Source organism: Ahaetulla prasina, chromosome 1, assembly GCF_028640845.1.
Source record: "Ahaetulla prasina isolate Xishuangbanna chromosome 1, ASM2864084v1, whole genome shotgun sequence".
In the NCBI taxonomy this organism is placed as follows: Eukaryota; Metazoa; Chordata; class Lepidosauria; order Squamata; family Colubridae; genus Ahaetulla; species Ahaetulla prasina.
In genome coordinates, this window is record NC_080539.1 from 255,021,111 (window position 1) to 255,041,004 (window position 19,894).

The 19,894-nt window shown below is 39.9% G+C and overlaps 1 protein-coding gene across 6 annotated transcripts in view; it reads right to left on the bottom strand.

Annotated features, from left to right (window-relative positions):
* Window positions 1–19,894, bottom strand: part of PITPNM1 (phosphatidylinositol transfer protein membrane associated 1) — a 32,748-nt gene that overhangs the window by 3,174 nt on the left and 9,680 nt on the right. For 4 of the 6 annotated variants that reach the window (XM_058154662.1, XM_058154645.1, XM_058154651.1 and 1 more), the window contains 15 exons: window positions 19,694–19,789; window positions 16,832–16,939; window positions 16,658–16,719; window positions 16,174–16,415; window positions 15,346–15,535; window positions 14,544–14,651; window positions 13,818–13,999; window positions 12,263–12,462; window positions 11,986–12,156; window positions 9,211–9,363; window positions 7,271–7,419; window positions 5,119–5,229; window positions 3,528–3,644; window positions 2,164–2,312; window positions 1,454–1,603 (listed from right to left, as the gene is read on the bottom strand). In XM_058154662.1, coding sequence (XP_058010645.1) covers window positions 1,454–1,603; window positions 2,164–2,312; window positions 3,528–3,644; window positions 5,119–5,229; window positions 7,271–7,419; window positions 9,211–9,363; window positions 11,986–12,156; window positions 12,263–12,462; window positions 13,818–13,999; window positions 14,544–14,651; window positions 15,346–15,535; window positions 16,174–16,415; window positions 16,658–16,719; window positions 16,832–16,939; window positions 19,694–19,789 — 2,188 coding nt within the window. Of the gene's footprint in view, window positions 1–1,453; window positions 1,604–2,163; window positions 2,313–3,527; window positions 3,645–5,118; window positions 5,230–7,270; window positions 7,420–9,210; window positions 9,364–11,985; window positions 12,157–12,262; window positions 12,463–13,817; window positions 14,000–14,543; window positions 14,652–15,345; window positions 15,536–16,173; window positions 16,416–16,657; window positions 16,720–16,831; window positions 16,940–19,693; window positions 19,790–19,894 lie in introns of those variants that run through there. The other 2 variants (XR_009151868.1, XM_058154684.1) reach the window with 2 other exon arrangements.

Sequence of the window (19,894 nt, forward strand, 5' to 3'; positions counted from 1 at the left end):
CCGTGGGCAACTACAGGTACAGTCCTCAACTTACAACCACAATTAAGCCCGAAATTTCTGTTGCTAAACAAGACAGTTGTTAAATGGGTTTTGGTCCATTTTATGACTTTTCTTACCACTGTTGTTAAATGAATCACTGCAATTGTTAAGTGAATATGGCTCCCCCATTAATTGTGCTTGTCAGAACATGACTCTGGGACACTGCAGCCATCATAAATATGAGTCAGTTACCAAACGTTCAAATTTTGATTGTGTGATCTTGGAGATACTACAACAGTTGTTAAGTGTGAAAAATAGTTGTCTCTTTTTTTCAGTGCTTTGTAACTTTGCATGGTCACTAAACTAATGGTTGTAAGTCAAGGACCACCTGAATGGCCCCTTCATGACCTGTGGATTTCAGCTCCCACAAGTCCTGAGCCAGCATGCTTCTGACAGTTGAAATCCAGAGTTGGGGAAGGGGCTACAGTTGTCCACCCCTGTCTTAAAGCAACTGATACTAGTAAGTTTGCTATGTTGGCTAAGATACTAGTAAGTTTGCTATGTTGTGCATAAGAGCACAAGAGTGCCTACCGTTCCTGTCCTATTGTTTCCTTTTGTTATATCCAATTAATATAGTTATTACATACTCATACTTATATATATGCTTATATATTGTATAGTTATTTCATGCTTACGCTTATATATGTGTAACAAAATAAATAAAAAAAAATAAAAAAAAATAAAAAAAATCTACAATTTGTGGTCCAACATTTGCAGGAATTCTCCCTCACTGCATAAACTTCATTTTTTAATTTGGGTTTATATAAAGTCATCCTTTTTTTTTTTCTTTTTTTTTTCATCCTTTCATTTGGTTAACTGCAGTGATATTGAAAACAATAAAAAGAATCTGCATTCTGTAACTAATGCATATATTGTTGGTATGAATCCAGTCTGATTCGTAGAAAATACTATCAATATTCAGCTACCAAACAGTTTATTAAAGCTGTGAAAGTGAGCAGACATGCTTCTCTCTTCAGTTTTCATAAAAAGAACAGGGATGGTTAGAATGCTACTTTAAAGTAGAAAAAACATCCAGTTGCTTTAACAAAAGCTTCTTCCAAGAAATCCATTTTGACAGCATGTTGGCAATGACAAATATGGAAGCTGGCAAGTGTGAAGGAAAACAGCAGAACTATTTCCAAATGGTGCTTTAAATAGCTTTTCTGTTACTGTGTTACTTATTAAACATCTTTTAAAAATATTTGCACAATGGAAAAAATTAATTAGGCTAAGTATTGCGATAAGATTTACAGAATGTGGAAACATACTAGAGAGTAACTCAGTTGACGAATGTAACATATATAAGAATTTCTCTATAGTCCTGGCACAGATTTTGGAGGCCTTAAGAAAGAGAAACAGTCAATCAGTTGATTCAAAGAAATACAGGAGTCTCTGAGGAGGGGTATTCACCTACCTTACCACATCAACAGCACCTGCTCGCACCTTGGGATCACTGCCCATAATTGAGACGCTAGCTGTGAAGGAGCCATCAATACTAAAGACAACACAAGGTGTGCCCTTAGCTACCACTGTCAGAAAGCATTCAGCATAGGTGTGATCACCTCTGTGGAGAGACAGAACAGTGTCAGCCCGAAAGCAAATATTCCTAAATACTCAGAATCAGAAATGCTCAACTTCTGCATTCAAACAAGCCATGAAGATAGAAGCAAGTGAGGGTGTTTTTTTCCCCTATAGTGTAGAAAACCGAAGAAGGAAAAAGCCAAGCAGTTCAACTATTAACTATAAACCTGCAGAGATCCTGTGGTGAAATACACCTCCAAGCATCCCCGACATCGGCCATGCTGATCAGGGCTGCTGGGAATTGTAGTTCAGCAACATCTAAAGAACCACCAGTTGCTTACTTTCACTGGCAGGCAACTGGATTGTAACAATTGAGCCTGTGTGCTAAATAGTAGTCAAGGCCAAATTCGAACCATTCTGGTCCAGAGGATCACATCCCACAATCAAGTGCTGCAACCAATATAATACACATAATTTTGTAATGCATTATGGACATATGCGTATATTGCGTTACAAGCTTTCCTGGATAGTAGAAGAGAATATCTGGCACAGAGGAGGCTGCCCAAAAGATCAAGCACAGGAAAGGATCTACCATGCATTCACCTCACCACCATACGGATAGGGTACATGCCAATGCCCAGCATCTTCTCTTCAGGAAGGGTGTAAGAAAGCCTCCCGCTACCACTTGTCACTTCTGTGCCATAATGTACCCATTTCCCTGATAATGGCTGTGCCATGATGTAGATATCGACCTGTAAAGAAAGATCAGGGTGGTGTTCACCTCATTGCATGTACTGTTATACTGCATTGCTAGCCACAAATAACACCTTGAAATTGCTAAATTACAGCTGTTATTACAAGGAAAGGAGAGAGCATACATCCTTCCTTCACTCCCATTTTCTTAAGTTGGTTTTTAAAAATCCATTTTCTCATAATCTTTTCATATTCATTCCTCTGAAGGATTTTTTTTTTACTTACTTTTACTTAATTTCTACTACCTTTTTCTTACAATACTTCTGTCCTTCTGGAAAATGTCTATTCTTTGGCTTCTCAAGGGTCTGTGGCATTTTCATATTACAACTTCAAGTACATCTACTCCATTTTGCCTGTAAATTATTTCCTGCTTTTGGGATACAACACTTACTGTCTACTACAGTTTCAATGCAAATGGCTTCCTTTAGTCTCCCCTCCCCAACTCTCACCCCCTTTCATTTTAGACTGCAAGTTCATATTATGGATGAGCTCCAGGCTCATATCATTAATGGCCTCAACACAACACTAATCCTAGAGAAATGAGGAATTTGCATTAAGATGATCTGAAAACTGGTTTTACGGTAGGTCTCCTGACAACAAGGCAGCTGTCTTGGTCACCTAAACAGAAGATCTAGTGAAGTTTTCCCAACGAACCTAAAAATCCCTCTGGAAGCCACTTCTATCCCCTGGTCTTGGCTTAGCTTTATAAATATGTAGTTGCAACCCTACTTATTTCTGTTCCCCTCCTTAGTATCAGGAAAGCCTTGCCCTTGGTCTAGTGTCAGTTCTTCCTTCTTCTGCCATTGCAGAAAGCAGAAGGAATGGCCTGGAAGGACAGAAGGAAGAGCTGCCACCAAGACAACAGTCAGATAAAAAGAGCCTGAACTCAGGCCAAGAAAGTAACTTGAGAAAACATCTCAGAAAAACCCCTCCCTCGTTCACATGGAATATTCAGATTTCCAAGTTTTTGTTGCTACAGTTGTTACAATAAAAGTAGTACTAACCAACATGACATTGGTTTCCAGGTCTGGTGTACCTTGGAGGACTGAACAATCATTCTCAAGTGAAAACATTTTGCATAATGTTTATATGCCCACCAGGAAAGAGAAAGCTTGTAGCACGTAATGCTGCTTGCTCAGGTTCATGCCAGCATTACACCCCACCCCTGTTCACTTGTCCTGGTAAATCAACCCTAGAATTAAAACCTTGGTTACCTTCTCTCCAGTGAGAGTTACCACATCAAGTGGACCATACATGAAGCGCCCACTAAGGACTTGGGGTCGTCCCTCACACACTATCGCATCACTGGCACGATGGTTTGCTGTAACATTCTGAGAAACAAAAAGCCAGACATTATTATTAACCTCATCATTGGAAAATTGGACAAAGGGAGAATTTCTCAAGAAATGGATGACTGCAGTGAGATTGCAACAGAGCAGGTTGGAGAATTTAAATACCTTAAATCCCAACTCACGAACGGAACTCATGCAACAATGAAGAGTTATTTAGAGCAGGCAGGAGAATCTTACTACATAATAGCTATCTGTTCCTCTAGCTCAGTGGTTCTCAACCTTTATAGTGCTGCGACCCCTTTAATACAATTCCCACAATGTGGCGACCCTTTTAATACAATTCCCCACGATGTGGCGACCCCAACCAGAAAATTATTTTCGTTTTGAATTTATCGCGCCTGAAGCCGTATTGGCTAGCGATCTGAACTGCTTGTGATTGCCTTGAGGACAGAGGCATTAAAGCGGAGACTCCTCCCCTATTTATCGCGCCTGAAGCCAGATTAGGCTAGCGATTGGGAGTGATTGCAGCTGGCTTGAGAGGGAGACATCAGAGCAAAGATTTCTCTCTTTTTTTATTCATCGTGCCTGAAGCCGAATTCGGCTAGCGATTTGAAGAGCCTGCAGCTGGCTTGTGGAGTCAACCATTGGAGCGCGATTCTTCGACTTGCAAGTATACTTCCCATATTTCCGATGGTCTTAGGCGACCCCTGGCAAATCGTCATTCGACCCCCAACGGGGTCCTGACCCACAGGTTGAGAACCACTGCACGGTCTAGCTGCCTTAGAAAGTCATTTGTGGGACTGAACGGGTCTTTTTTTTTTCTTGGTTGTGTGCCAATTTGATTAACTATATAAGGCTATTTTTAATAATAAAATCAGCTGCCATAAGAATTATAGGGATTTCTTGTACTGAGTTTTTCCTACTAATAAAACAACCACCATTGTATTCCACTAGAGAAAGCAGCTTATCATCTTTTATGTACTAGGAGTAAATGAATTTTTATCGTTTAGCACTATGACCCCACATTTAATTTGCCAATAGCTCATGTTTTGGGTGTCAGTGCTCACAACCATCACATCACATAACAACTTGCTGTAATTCATTTGAGGGGCCAAACCTGAACCTAGAAAAATTCAAGATGTTATGAAAGTGAAGTAACTCTCCCATTCAATAACAAAAACCTAATATATTATACAAATAATATTAACTAAGTAAAATCAAATTTTGAATTGCAACAACAGTATGTCATTCCTGCAGAATCAAATTGATTGCTCTAATGTTTAAGGGACTTAAAGGCAAACAATGTGAGATCAACACTGGTGATGGATTCAGGAACATTATGAGCAGAAAATAAATAAGATCAGATTGTGTATCTTCCTATAAAGGCAGTAGAGCAACCTCAGTCAGACCTCAACACATGCCCTGAAAACTACACACACACACACACACACACACACACACACACACACAAAAAGACCAAAAAAAGCTGAGAGAAGCCACAGCAGATTCGTACCCGGATCTTCACTTGTGTACGTTTGCGCTGCCACTTTTCACGGGGAAATGCTGGGCTGTAGATCGAACTCTCCTCATTCTCAGTCACTTGATGCTGCTCCGTCTCAATCACCTGAAATCAGAGACTAAATTCTAGGCCTCAAAAAAATAACCAAGCAAAAAGACAATTTGCCCTATGTTAATATGTAGCCAGTATTTAAATGGAATAATTCCTTAATTTTCGGCACCTAGATTACTTCAAAAGCGGACAAGGCAAGCACCTTTGCCATGCTTCTGCTAGCCTTGGCAGAATAGTGCTGGGATCCCCATTATCTCTGAGGTACTGCTTCCTGGTATTTTTCCAAATGCAATTTTTGCTGACTTGTTAATGAATATAGCATTTAATCTATAATGGATAATACAAAATTAAGGGCCACATAGCAATGTACAGAATTGAAATTTTGGGAGAAGCAGCCAAAGTTTTAAAGGTCATTGATGTTTTATTATACCCAACGATGCCAAAAGGCACAACATAATGCAGTAAGTAAGTTTTCACAAAAGCTGCTTCTTTGTTGTTGCAATGTATAGCTGCATGAACACCTGTAGAGTTATAAACAAATGTTGGCTTCAAAATAAAGCCAAGTAAAATGCTATAATTCTGTGAGTAGTGAGAAATTGTGCAGCGGTTTTATGCCCTGTGACGGCCTGTGCAATTACTGCATATAACACACCTGCAATTATACACAGCAGAATCTAACTTTAAACACAAAATTGCATGCATATTGAAACCTACACAACTGTGTGGGTGTATGCAGAAAAACAGCAACACAAGCTTCCTTCCCTCCACAAGGTTTTCCTGTTTGCAGAACGTTTTTTCTTGTTTGTGATTCAAGAAAACATAGGGAAAATACTAAAGATATTACGATTTTAAAAAGATTTCCACTAATAATTATAATTTTATTAAATTAGAAAACAGGAAGGAGAAATAGAAATTTTGGTAGCAGAATAGAGTGGGTTGCGTATTTTGTGTCTTATGAGGGGGCGCTGGAATAAAACCTAGGACAGTTGGGCCATGGTTGTTCTCTACAGATAATCTTTGATTTGCGACCATAATTGAGCCCAAAATTTCTGTTTCTAAGCAACGTATTTGTTAAGTGAATTTTGCCTCATTTTAGAACTTTTTTTGCCACAGTTAAGTGAATCACTGCAGTTAGTAACATGGTTGTTAAGTGACTCTGGCTTCCCCATTGACTTTGCTTGTTGGAAGGTCACAAAAGATGATCGATCACATGGCTCCAGGACACTGCAACTGTTATAAATACATGCCAGCTGTCAAGTGTCCAAATGTTGATCACATGACTATGGCGATGCTGCAACAGTTGTTAAGGGTAAAAAATGGTCATAATTCACGTGTTTCAGTTCAATCGTAAAAACGGTCATAAGTCACTTTTTTCAGTGCTATTGACTGCTTTGAACAGTCACTAAATGAATTGTTTTAAGTTGAGGACTATCTGTACAGCTGTGATTTTTCAGTTCTCCAGGAACTCAGACAAAAGGTCTTTCTCTTTTGGATGGAGATGCTAAGAATTGGAAATCTAAGCACATCATTTAGCAGCTAAACTCTGAGTCTCAGAACTCATCTAGCCCTGACCTGTCAAGATAAATTTAGCCACCAAAGCACACTCGATTTCTATGCTTTCTACCTTAGATCTCTTTAAGGAGGATCCTGTATCATTTCAAAGGCAGTTTCAGGTCTCTGTGATCCCATGATGACAGCCATGGTCAAGAGATGGGCCAATATATTTCCACCTCAATAATGGAGTGTTTAAAAACTGCAAGAAAATACACTTCCCCTTTTTGCATTTAACAAGGTATACAGAGTATGAGGATGTCACAGGGATATATCTAGGTGCATATGCATGTAAGTGATCTATTTCATTTTCCTTTTTGCCCACAGAGGTGGGTGATGGGAGTTCTCTTCTTGGAAGACCTATAGCAATCTGGCAATGGTGCAGTGATACTTTGCTTGACAGCCTGAAAGACAATCCCAGATCATCTTTAAGTGGTTTTTGAGGGAAGTTCCCTTAGTTGCCTCTGGTCAAATCCAGCAGTTAAAGGAACCGGTTCCACAGGACATACACACGTAAATTTCTATCTTGCTTGCAATAGCCCACCTGGCGTAAGATGAAGGCAGCCACATCAGCACTTTCCCAATAGCTGGCATGGAAAAGGTGAGGCAGGGTGATGGTGGGAAAGGCCGTGAGTGCCTCGGGGCAGTAGAGAGAGTAGTCGATGCGTTTTGAACCCCACCAACGATCCAGAACTAGACCAAAGGGGAGGAGAAATCATATTAGCACGATCCCCCGAAGGTGCCCCTATCTCTTTTTTCTTTCTCCTCTAAAATGGATAACAAGGTCCTTGGCACGTTTGACTGCTTTTATTGGTCATCCTTTTCTAATATTTCTCTATATTTTACCTTTCAAAAACCATATAAAGATACAAAATACAAGGAAAAACAATCCCTGAAAAAAAATGTTGAAGGAACTTTTTCCCCGTGTGCATTAATACATCGTATCTTTCATCTTATAAAGCTATATAAAAACAGTAATCCAGATATAGTGGATCCATCGAAGCAATTAGTCCTTTGCAGATATTAGTATATTCAAGACTGAAGCACTACCTTACACTGACCAAGGCCTCAAAATGTTTGGAAAAACAGAAATGAACAATGCATTTTTTAAAAGCCAGCAAAACATGTATTTTCAATAGCTATTATCAAGATACATGAATAAAGTTACAACGTGGGAGATTGTTGACTTCTCCAGAAGGTTAGGGACAATACTGACTAGCAGCAAACCATATCCATGTTGTGACATATACTAGAACAGAACTATAGAGAGGAAGCTCATTCCCAAGGTAACGCAAATACTGTAACATCCATTTCTTTCTGGCAAATTAATGTTGCCTATGTGTTTAATAAAAGCAGAAGGAAGTAATAGCCAAAGGAGGTGAGTCTAAGTGAAATCTCAGCTCAACAGCAGCTGGTAAACAATTTCACTAACACTCTAATGAATACTTTTTCAATTTATCCTGCCCCACCCCCACCCCCAAAAAACCACAAAAGACTCAAGGATCAAAGGGCACTTGCCATTAAATGCATCTTTAATTTTAAACTGCAGTTGCCTAAAAGTGCAATTAGCATTAATTTCTAAGCATTAGTACAGATATGGCAAAGGAATTCAACATTCTATTCCTCTTCAATAGAAGCTATAGCCTTGTTTTTAATGATTAAATTCTGATACACATCAGTCCCCATCTCCACCTAATGACTGGGGTTTAAAAGAAACACACAAACCTCACACACTTAATGCAAATATTCTTTTAACATCAGTTTGTTTGATGATTTGTTATGAGTTATCAAAAGTTCTGCAGAAACTTTTAAAGCTATTTTATAACACTCTGTTCCAGTTGCCAGAAATTGAAGTGGCCCAGTTCTGCCCAGAATTATATTCTTAATCACCATAATGGCTCTTGGATGTTTCTGAGCACTCCAGAAATGACACAAAGTGGCCCAGTGTGGCCAAGCTATGGCACCACTGTGGAATTTGGGTTTTCCACTCAATGAACGAGTATTTTCTTGGCACTTGAGTAAACTGCAACCTTTGCAAAATGTACTCATTTGCTTCACAGAAACAAGAGCCTTTGTTCAGATTTCTGTCTGAATCGTCAATGAATCTATTCAAGGAGCAGGCAGTTCATTCTGAACGGCTGACATGAAAGAACAGCTTTATACACCAGTATCGGAGATACAAGAGAGACACAGAAAAGACATATAGCTTTCTAGCACTTCAACTAAATAACTAGATGACACATTTTCTAATATTTATTATTTGTAACGCCTAAAGCAATTAAAACAGGATTCAACCTGCCAAAAATAAGAATGTTTAAAAGAAAATAATGCTTTTTAAACATAGAAAACTCATGGTAACCTTTCCTATCAGCAAATGGATTCCTAATACCAAATGGCCTGCTAAGCTGACTAAAACAAGCAATAGATGCATAGTCAAATCTGATTTTGAAGAAATTAGTATAAAAAGGACAGCAAGTAACTCACTCTTGACAACTTCATTGGTGCTGGTTGCAGTGCTGTCACTTGCAGCTCCCTCATTTCCTTTCCAGAAGCCCCCAAATACACCTGTTGGAGTGGGTGGTGTCACAAGTTCTAGCTCACTCACAAAGAGGGAAGAATGACTCTGCAAGGCGTCGGCTAGTTCAAGGAGAAACATAAGCAGAGGTGAACACAGTGATGGCATATTTCCAGTCCTCCACTACTGTACTACAACATCAGCCTTTCCTAAATTCATTGTTTCCAGCTGCACTGGAACTATAATTCTCATAATTTCTTTTGGGGAATTAACTTAGCAAAACGGCATAAGGTTCCCATTCCTTAAAAGGAAGTCTGTACATACACACACACACACACACACACACCCCTCATCCACACACAATATAGCAGTAGTTTCAATCATGACATGGAGCTTGCGAAGTAGTGGGGGGGGGGGAGGGACGGGACTGGTTAGGATCAGAGAAACTCAGTTCTAGTCCACTCCCAAGCTCATTGGGTGACTTTGGACCAGTCACTCACCTCCCAGCCCAACCCATTCAGTGGGTTATTTGAGGGGAAGCAGAAGGGAGTGCCAAATATATTGTCCTGAGCTGCTGAATGACATGTTAATATAACATATGTATAATATTATGTAATATGTAAATATAATATACACTGTGATTTGGTGTTTGTAGTCAATTCTTGGATTCTAATGTTTCTATGGACTTCTCTCCTACAATAGCACTCTCTCTCTCTAGGCTCCAATTCCTCAAGAAATACTCCTTGCTGAACTTCCTCTCCGCAGATATCTCAATGTAACAGAACATGGCATCAGAGTGCAGGACAGGCAAACACGAAAGGCTCCTTAGCATGGCAGATAAACGTAGAGCATCCCTCAGGAACACTGGGGTCACCATGAAAAAGCACATCTGCATTTCCTTTTAATTTATGCAGCATTCTAAAAGTTCTCTCGCACACATGTACACTTCCATTCACGTACATATTCCATCTACCTCCATCTATCAATTACACAGGAAAGTAATTAAAACATTAGTTCTAAAAAGAAAAAAAAATGGAATAAATTAAAAATAAATTACACATTTCTACTCGGAAGTTTCAAATTTACACTGCTGACAGCTAAAAAAAGAAACAGAAAGGAAATTCCCCTCCTACTATTATAAATGGCTCAATATACATTCTGAGAACGGAAGTAAACTTCCTCCTTGGGCCCGACAGATAAAACTTTCAAAAACTGCTGGTTGATCATTAATATATAGAAGAATTGTAGATTCTTCTTCTGAACAGATCTGGCATAAAAGGCTACTTTAACGTGAGTCTAGCTAAAAGGGCTTAGACTGCCTCACTCGTGGGCTGGGGGTCCAAAGCAGGCAATGTCATGAGGACACTGAAAGCAATTCAGATTCTGTCATAACATGTTTCTGTCTTGGTTAGCCTCAAGTGCAGAGAGGTCCTGCATATCAATCAGCACATGCAGCAGAATTAGTGGTGGTTATCACTTCAGACCAGAAAGATAGAACTTTTATGTCCCTCCGTATAACATGTCCTACAAATAGAAATATATTATTCAGAGATGTCTACTTCACACCACTACCATCGGTTCCAAAAATAACGAAAGGGAATGAATATGAATAAAAATGGAGAAATTAGAACTTGAGGGCGAAAGAAGATGTGATTTAATAAAATAAGTAAGTAAGGAAATATTAGGAAATGAATAAAAACTATGAAAAAAGAATATTCTGGCAAAAACTGTAACTAAGTAAAATATATTTGAATATATTGAATTGTATAAGATATGATATGGCCAATACTCTGTTCATTAATTGTGTATGTGTGTAGGGGGTGAAACTAAAAAAAATCAATAAAAACTTGTACTAAAAAAAAAAACATCAGTTCCATGCTGATTTTCAGTGCAAGGACAAAACATTTACTGTAGGATAATAAAAAGGAAGCAAGGCTAATTAATGACTAAGTGATGAAATACCAGCTCTATCAGGCTCCTTCTCTTCCTAAATTGTTTCTCTTGCAAACAGTCAAGCACTTACAAACTGCAATTTCAAATGTGGTTCCTCTTTGTCCTTCTCTGTTCCCTTCTTCCGTGTCAGCTTAAATAAACCACCCTGGGAGCCTTTCCACTTAGAAATAGATACAACGACTACAAATAAATAATATAAACATGTGATATCCTCCCAGCAAAGGGCTAAAGGGACATGGCTGCTCTACCAAACTCCTCTATTGAATTAAGAGACTGACTCCAGAGAATTCTTCCTTATATATCAGGGCTGTCAAACTCCCGTCCCACAGGCCACATGCATCACGCTCTGGCCATGCCTATGCCCGGTTTAGCGAAGGGGGGAAAAGTCCCAATATGTCACATGATTTCACCTTGACAACATGAGTTTGACACCCCTGTTATATATTAGTCCCCCTCAGCTCCATTATAGCATATTGTGAACAACATAGAAGCCCTTATTAATGAACAAAACAACATCTCCTAAACATGCATTTTACTTTATTTTGTGTCATAGATTTAAAACAAATGCACCACTGTACTTAGTAATATTATAATCCAGAGAACCAAATCTTGTGTTCTGTAGTTCCCTAAGTGCAGAACCACATGTCAAACATCCTCCATCCCTTACACAATAGTCCCAGCCTTCCACTTTCATATTTCCAAAAGAAAAGAAGCAACAGAGTCCTACCAGGTCAGGCCAAAGCTCTTTCCAGTCCATTATTTAGTGCCTGGGCTTCACAGTTTTTCCTCACCTAATAAAGTGGACGAGCCATCTCCCAGGGGATATTTCTGATAGCGGGGGACCCCAAAAGGAGGCACAGCATGAAACTGTTGAGCTAGCAGAGGTTCCAGGCGGGAGGCACAGGGGTCAGCAGCATGAAACAAGTTATAGATCTGTTCGCAGGACGGCCGCATCTGAGCCACTGAAAGACACAAACGACTGTGTAAACTGCTGTTGTCTACAACGGATGAGAAAAGCAAAAAATGTGATGAAATGCAAAAAGATGGAAGGAAAAAAAATCTCCATACCATCCAGGGCGGGCATTACTGTCTTACGAAGTGCAAGTACCAATCCCAGAGGGGAGCCAAATAAGAAAAAACCAGACACTTTAAATTCCAGCTTCCCAACCATGCCAGGGCCTTCAAAAGTTTCCACCAACGAAGATGAAGAGTTACTGCTGCGTCGGGGGTCTCCTTCTGTTTCTGAGGCAGGCATGCTAGCCTGCAGGCTAAAGACAAAAGGGGGAAAAATCATGTCCCTGCCAGAAAATACAAATAGCCCTCAGCCAAATCCAAATAGTCCACAAATTACAATTGTCCAATTACTTTAATTTCTAAAGAAACTAAAGCATGATGGTAAACAGAAAATCAATAACAATGAGAAAAAGGAAAGAGAAGAAATTTAATAAGTGTACAACACTTATAGGGTGGAAATTAAAATTAATGACAGAAATAAGAAATAAGGGGCGTGCATAAGAGCACAAAAGTGCCTACCGTTCCTGTCCTATTGTTCCCTTCATCATATCAAATTGATATAGTTGATGCATATTTTTTTTACATATATGTATATATTTTCTTCAAAATATGTTGTTTTATCTATGACAATTGTTTGTGTATACTGTTGTGACAAAAAGAAATAAAATAAAAAATAAAAAAAATGTTTCATTCCAAAGAAGCTTCTTCTCCAGCCCAGTTGATTCAGAGTTACTGAACTACAATTTTCAGCATCCTTCTTGTTGCTAACTATAGACATACAGCATTTGGAACTGAGGTAGGAATGAATATTGGGAATCCAGGAGAGTCACACTTACTGTAGCGTTGTGTGAATGAGTTGTGTAAGCCCTAAGAAATGCATGACTTTAAGGAACAGCCACGCAGCCAGCAAGAGCATCTGTGTTGGATCCAAAGCACCTCTGCCTAGTTTAGATCTGTACATTGCACAACTCCAGTGATCTTTACAACATTATTACCACAGCAACTTCTTACACAACCAAGGAATAGCCGTAGCTCTCTTCTAAAATTCTACCTTTCCAGGGAGAAAGGTAGCACAACATATTATAAGTCTTCATATATTGCTGAATTACCTCTCAGGTTTTTTTTTTAATTATATGCCATCAAGTCAGTATCAACTCCTAGTAACCAAATAAACAGATTTTTCTCAAGGAGGATCCTCCCTTAACGTGAAACCTTCACGACTTGCAATGGTGCTGCTGTACTTGAACCCATCCATCTTGCTCCTGGTCATCCTCTCCTTCTCTTTATTTCCACCTTTGTCAGCATTACAGAATCTAACATTATCATACACTATTAGCAATTCTAATATTAGCTTCTGAAGTTGAGATTCAGCAACTTCTTGAGGATTCTAGATTATGCACCCATAATTTTACTACAATTCCTCTAAGTGTGAAAAGTTTAACAGACTCCTTAGAGTATGCTACTTAGGGTTAGAGAAATTCTTTAGAAGACTGAGAGCAATTCAGCTGACCTCCTGTTCCCAACTGGGGAACAAGCAGCTCAGATTACTGAAAACCGATACCTAATAAGTCATCTTGGCTTTATAGTCTTGAATTCCTTAATCTCTCACCTGGACAAGATTTGCTGCTGTTGTACAGAGTCACTCTCTGGAGCTACACTGTCGCAATATTTTGGAGTGGGAGGAAGTACTCCTGGCTCAGGACTGGCACGGCCAATCCCCCCTGGTGTTTCTGGCTTCTTGAGCAGTGGATCTCGCACCACAGAAGTCTCTGGAGACAGGAGATCAGCATTCTGGAAAGAAACATGGAAGGAGTTTCTCTTCTGCTCAGGAAATTAGAATTTAGGCAAAGAAGAGTAGATCAAGACCACAGGAAAGTTACCCAGATTATTTTCCAGAATTTGATAGCAACCTGCTGAATGGTCTTCCGTGATTGATGGTGAAGTAGCCACTAAAACAAGCAGCATAAAACTCTAATGGCAATAAGATGCCTCTTTAAGCAAACCAAACAGTAACCATGACAAAATATCACTCTCTTAATCAGCCCTCAGAATTTGAAATAGCTGTGCCTCCTAGCTACCAAAAAAAAAAATTACCCACACCTGCAGTTGATCTCAGCCAAAAAGAAACCGGACAGTTGACTTATCTACTACATTATATTCTAGAGCAGACAAACTTGGGCAGGTGAACCCTAGAATGAAGTCAGAAGAAAATATTTCTCCTCTTTTTCAGTTCATCTCGTCATTATGTAATTAGTTTATCCACCTGCCCATTTTAGAATTCAGAAGGAGAACATCTCACAGGTAAGGAGAGTTATCCCAGGGCTTGGGAACTGACCATGCTGCCACGACGGCTGCTCCCATGACTTCCTGACCCACCAGCACGACTGTGGCAAAGAGCATCAAAGGCCAGGATACCCCCAACGCAGTCTCCAATCAGCAGCACCTGTTGGGAGATGAATTGCTAATAGAAGAAACTCAAGGCATCAGCATTTTTTCTTGCTAAATTTTCAAGAAAATTAGAAAGGATCCAAAAGATATATTCTACCTCTTTTCTACAATGGTTATGACTGGAGTAGCAGGAAAATTATTAGAGCAGCATTTCCCAAACTTGTCAACTTTAAGATGAGTGAACTTCAACTCCACGAAGTCCCTACCAGCCGTGGCATTAGAAAATTACTAATTTACTAATTACTAAATTAGTAATTTCTAAATTTCTTAAATTTTTTAAATTTCTAAAATTAGAAAGTAAGATTTCTAATTCTGCATAGTGCACAACCATTGCATGGTTAGATGGGAATAGGTTCCTAGTCTTTATGGTTATACATAACCTTGAAATCATAAGGGATTTGAAGACCTCAATTGCTCTGATTGTTACGGTGGCCTCACTCATCTTGCAAATGTTAATGTTGCAAAAAGAATTGATCTTTTTAATGTATTATACCAGTGTTTTCTGAATTACTTTTCCGATAAACATCACAGCTCTACTTCAAAAGAAAAAAAACCTGAACAAGATGCAGATCTAAATGCAGTTCCACTGGATCATGTGGGTACATAGGAATTAAATATCTTTCTTCCTATGTTCTAGATTTCTGCCTCCAACTTCCTATACAAGCTCTAAAAATTGCCAGCAATCTAACCTGGCCACAGAAGCCCATGCCGTCAGGGGAATGGATGAAACTGGCATAAGCCTGGTTGGTGCGGGAAATGACTGTTGCTACGGCACTCTGATAACTTCCCGAGGAGGTTGCAAGCAGAGGCAAAGCAGCCAGTGGGATGTGATCTTGGCTACTGGACAGACTGTCGCCATCGTGGCTGTAGGGGCTGAGTCTAGGAAAGACAAGTTGAAAGGACGTCAAGAAACAATCTGAAACACAGGCATGTCTTTGGAGAGAGCTATGAAACTACCTCCCACGTATAATCACCCAATGACGTTTTTTTAATATACATGTCAAGGGACTAAAAGACCAATCATCTACCATGTCAATGACAGAAGAAGGCATTCTCCACATACAGCTTAAAAAACGGCCATGGGCCAGCAATCATTTGAAATTAAGACCTGTAGTAAGAGGTTAGCCCAATATCCAGAGCTATGAGCAGCTGAAGGAAGAGAGACTAATTCTGAAAAGATGAAACAGAATTTCCTTGGAACGTCCTGCCCAGCAATCTCTAGTGTTGGCCCAAAGCACAGTTCACCTTCTTGGGTATTCATTCTGAGTGGTACATCAAATATTTCAAGTGCTTTACTTGGCTCTGCTATACCCAAGCTAGTGCAAAGAACAGGTCTCATATTTTTTCTAGATCCCAGAACAAAACAAAAAAATATTACTATTGATGAAGCAGATACCATTGCCTTCATTAAGCCCCTTCATACTCTTGGTGCCTGCAATTCTTGTTTTCTCAAGCAGACAGCCAAATAGCACTACTTGCATCAAGTCTTTAGCAGCTGAAAAAAACATGCTTCCTACTTGGAAACCAGGACATAGGCAGCAGCGCAGATCGGTGGACAGGGCACTAGGCGTAATGCTATGTGCCCCAATGCTTCAGGAAAGTGCAGTCGGGTGACTGAGTCCAAGGTAGCAGTGAGTGTATGCACATCAGCCTGTTTGGAGCCTGGTTCTCCTATACCCTGGTCTAGGATGTTGCCACTGTGGAGGATCAGGAAAAGGGCATGAATACGGCAGGTCCCAGAGAGCCCTTCTGAGCCAACCTATGGAAAGATACACAAGGCACTGTGAGGATGAGCTCTACTGATGGAAGTGGTGTGTATCATCCGGGGGCGGGGGGGAGGGTTTTAAATGTACTGCAGCCAGGGATATGATATGAAAAATTGGCTAAGGATATGACAACAGTAATCCTGTAATCATCACAAGCCCTCTCTGATGGCTTGTGGTCACAATAACTGAAGGCAGTGAAATAGGAATGCTGTGTTGCAGGCATGGGTTTCCTCACCTCTGGTGGGCCGGGTACAGGGGCACCATCACTATCTGACTTGGTTGCTTCAGTCGCATCAACTGCAAAGGAAATTTATATTGCACTCAGTGCAATGTGACAAAAAGACCAATAACAGACTCTAGAGGTCAGAAAGGACAGAAGTCATAGAACATGGAAATGGATTTCTCTTACCTAGGACCTCATCCCGTTCATTGGGTCGCTCCAAAGTATCAAGAAAATCATTTGAATTCCACTTAGTGATTTCCTTTGCAAACACATCATCACTGTCAGACAAATCCTCTAAAATGAAAAAGGGTTACATGCAGTTTAGTCACTGCAAATACACTGAAATGCCCACCATGGTTAAAAATCAGAATTCAGAAAGAAGGGATAATTTTTAAAGGAAGAAAGGCACATTAGATGAATGTCTCTAACAGTCCTCCAGATTCATAGAAAGAATTCTTTTCTAGCTTTGCAGTCTATCTGTGGAGTCCTTGGTGCTCTCTGAGCTTGGCTGTTTGCTTGCAGACATTCCATTACCCAACTAGGTAATATCATCAGTGACAGTACGTGTAGATCTTGCTCCCTATGTGTATACAGTAGTTTGCCCTGCCAGTTTTGGTGGGGTATGGTATTCTCCTTGGTAATTCCTTGATTGTTTTCTGCCTGATTGTCTGGTATTAATCTGCCCTACACAGTGGCAATTATAGTGCTTGCATTGAATCTTGTAGATGACTCATTTTTAATTTTTGGGCTATTGGGTCTTTTTGTTTGCTTAAGTTGTTTTGGAGGGCTCACAGGTAGTTCTCAGTAAACAACTACTTGTTTAGCAATGGAAGTTACAATGGCACTGAATGAGAGGTGATAACAACCGATACTCAAAGTTCTGGCAATCTAAGCAACCCCACAGTCATGTGATATGGGTACTTGGAAATTGGCACAGTTTTATGACAGTTGAAAATGTTCCACAATCACATGATTACAATTTGCAACCTTCCCTGCTGGATATCCACAAACAAAGTCAATGGGGAAGATGGCAAGGAATGTTGCACGTTGCTTGGATAAGCCTCCCCCACCTGCACACCCTGCCTCAGCCTTCTGTGCTCACATCAGCTACCCACGCACCTGCCCTAAACTTGTGGTGCATCTCCCTGGCCACTCATGCGCCCTTCCCAAGTTTTCTTGCATTCATGCGGCACCTCCCCAGCCACCCTTCTCATCCAGCAGCAGCCATCCCAAGCCCCACAGCATTTGCACTGTGCCTCCCTGCTACTTGCATACACTCCCCAAGCTTCGCTGCCTCATGACAAAGCACCCTGGCAACCTCCTTCCTGGCAGCAGCTGCAACTACCCCAAACTCCACCGTGCTCATGCCTCCTCGGCTATCCATGCATTTCCTTGCTCCCTTTCTCACCTGACAGCAGCCACTTACCTACTGGCTGGGCTGCTTGCAAGCCACCTGACAATTTTCTGCTGGGTTCCTCACTGAGGTTGCGTGGAAGCTAATAGGAAGTTGTGAGGTGGTGCCTGCTTAACAACTCACTAGGAACTACAGAGATAGCTACTGCTTAGTGATGCACTCACTTGATATTGAGCTTTATGACCATATAACTTAGTGATGGAAATTCTAGTGAAAATTATTGTCACAAGCTAAGGGCTACCTGGCCATATGTTACAGAAAGTTGTCAGGTGGTAATTTCTGAGATGGTTTTGATGTATGTTAATGCTCCCTATTTTTGAAGCTTCTGCTAGTTATGCTATAGTGGGTTGAGTGGTCAGGCACCTTTAAATAAAGTTGTGGGACTAATTTTGATGCTGTATAGGTGGTCTATTTCTTTTTTTGGTTGCTGCAGTGCATTTACATTCATCTGAATAATATTTTTATATAGCTTCTCTTGTGAGAGGTTGAGTTGTTACTTTGGTAATGGAGGACTTGGGTTGTTGTGGGTTTTGTACAAGGACTATAACAGCTATTATGTAGGACAGACAGGCAGAAAATTAGCAGAGGCAATCCTTGAACACCAACTAGGAATCAAAGATATGATGAAAATTCCTTAATCTGCGAGAATCAACCAGTTTCAATCAACCAGTTTCAACTAGAAAACTCAGCATATTAGACCAAAAATGCTAGCAAATTCCTGGAAGCTTAACATTCAAACAATTCAGCTATCAATAGATATATAGCGATAAACCACATTTACATTCAAAAGAGACAATATAAATGCTAAGAAGGAAACAAAAAGACTAGAATAGTTCCTCTCCAACAGCAAAAACCCAGATAAGGATTAACACCAGGCAAACAGGCAGAAAACAATACCCTAATCGAGGAACTACCAAGAAAAAAAACCATGCACATAACCAAACTGGCAAAGCAAACTACTGAATGTAAACAAAGAGCAAACCACACATACACTGTTAATGTTATCTAGGTGGATAATAAAATGTCTTCAAGCAAACAAACAAGCTTAGAGAACACCAAGAACTCCACAGTTCAATATGTGAGCTACATATCTAACCCAGTTCAATATGAGCTTCTACATAGACCTATACCTATCTCTTCTCTACTGGAATACATGTTCTGTAAGTAAAAATTTTAAAACCCATGGAATTAACCTTTGAGATTCACAAAATAGGAGTCAAAAAGATTTATATCTAAAATTATTAAAAGTTATTGACCTACCTGTTGATAATAATGGACTGGACAAGTATTGGTTTGATGGAAGGTAGCTTCCTATATTTCCTATGACACTTGATCACCATATACATAAAAAAACCCATGTGCCTTTAATAACTAAGCTACGAACCATCTTTTCTTATATGGACATACTATCTCTTTTCAAAGAGTAAGAGATTCTGACCATGCCCTCACCAAATAAATCCATACAAATCCAATTCTTAATACATTAGTTCTTACAGATCTGCTTCTACATAACTGGAATCCCAAGTCTTGGAACCAAAAGCAGCTACCTGCCATCTACAAATGAGTCTGAACTCAAGTCTTCTCAGAAACAAAATACAATGTAGAATCATGTTACTCTATTCAGTATTACGAACCATGTGCATCAAAGAATTCCTCTTCAGAACTGTTCTCAGAATCCCGTGCAATATTTTGCATCCGCCATTCTGATAAACTATGTGGAGACACCGCAACTGCAGAGACATATCAAGTAAAATCATGGGGACCAAGAGAGCTGGGTAGTCATTCTTAGCATCAACAGGGACACTTCTTCATTACAGGAGCTATGATCATTGGAA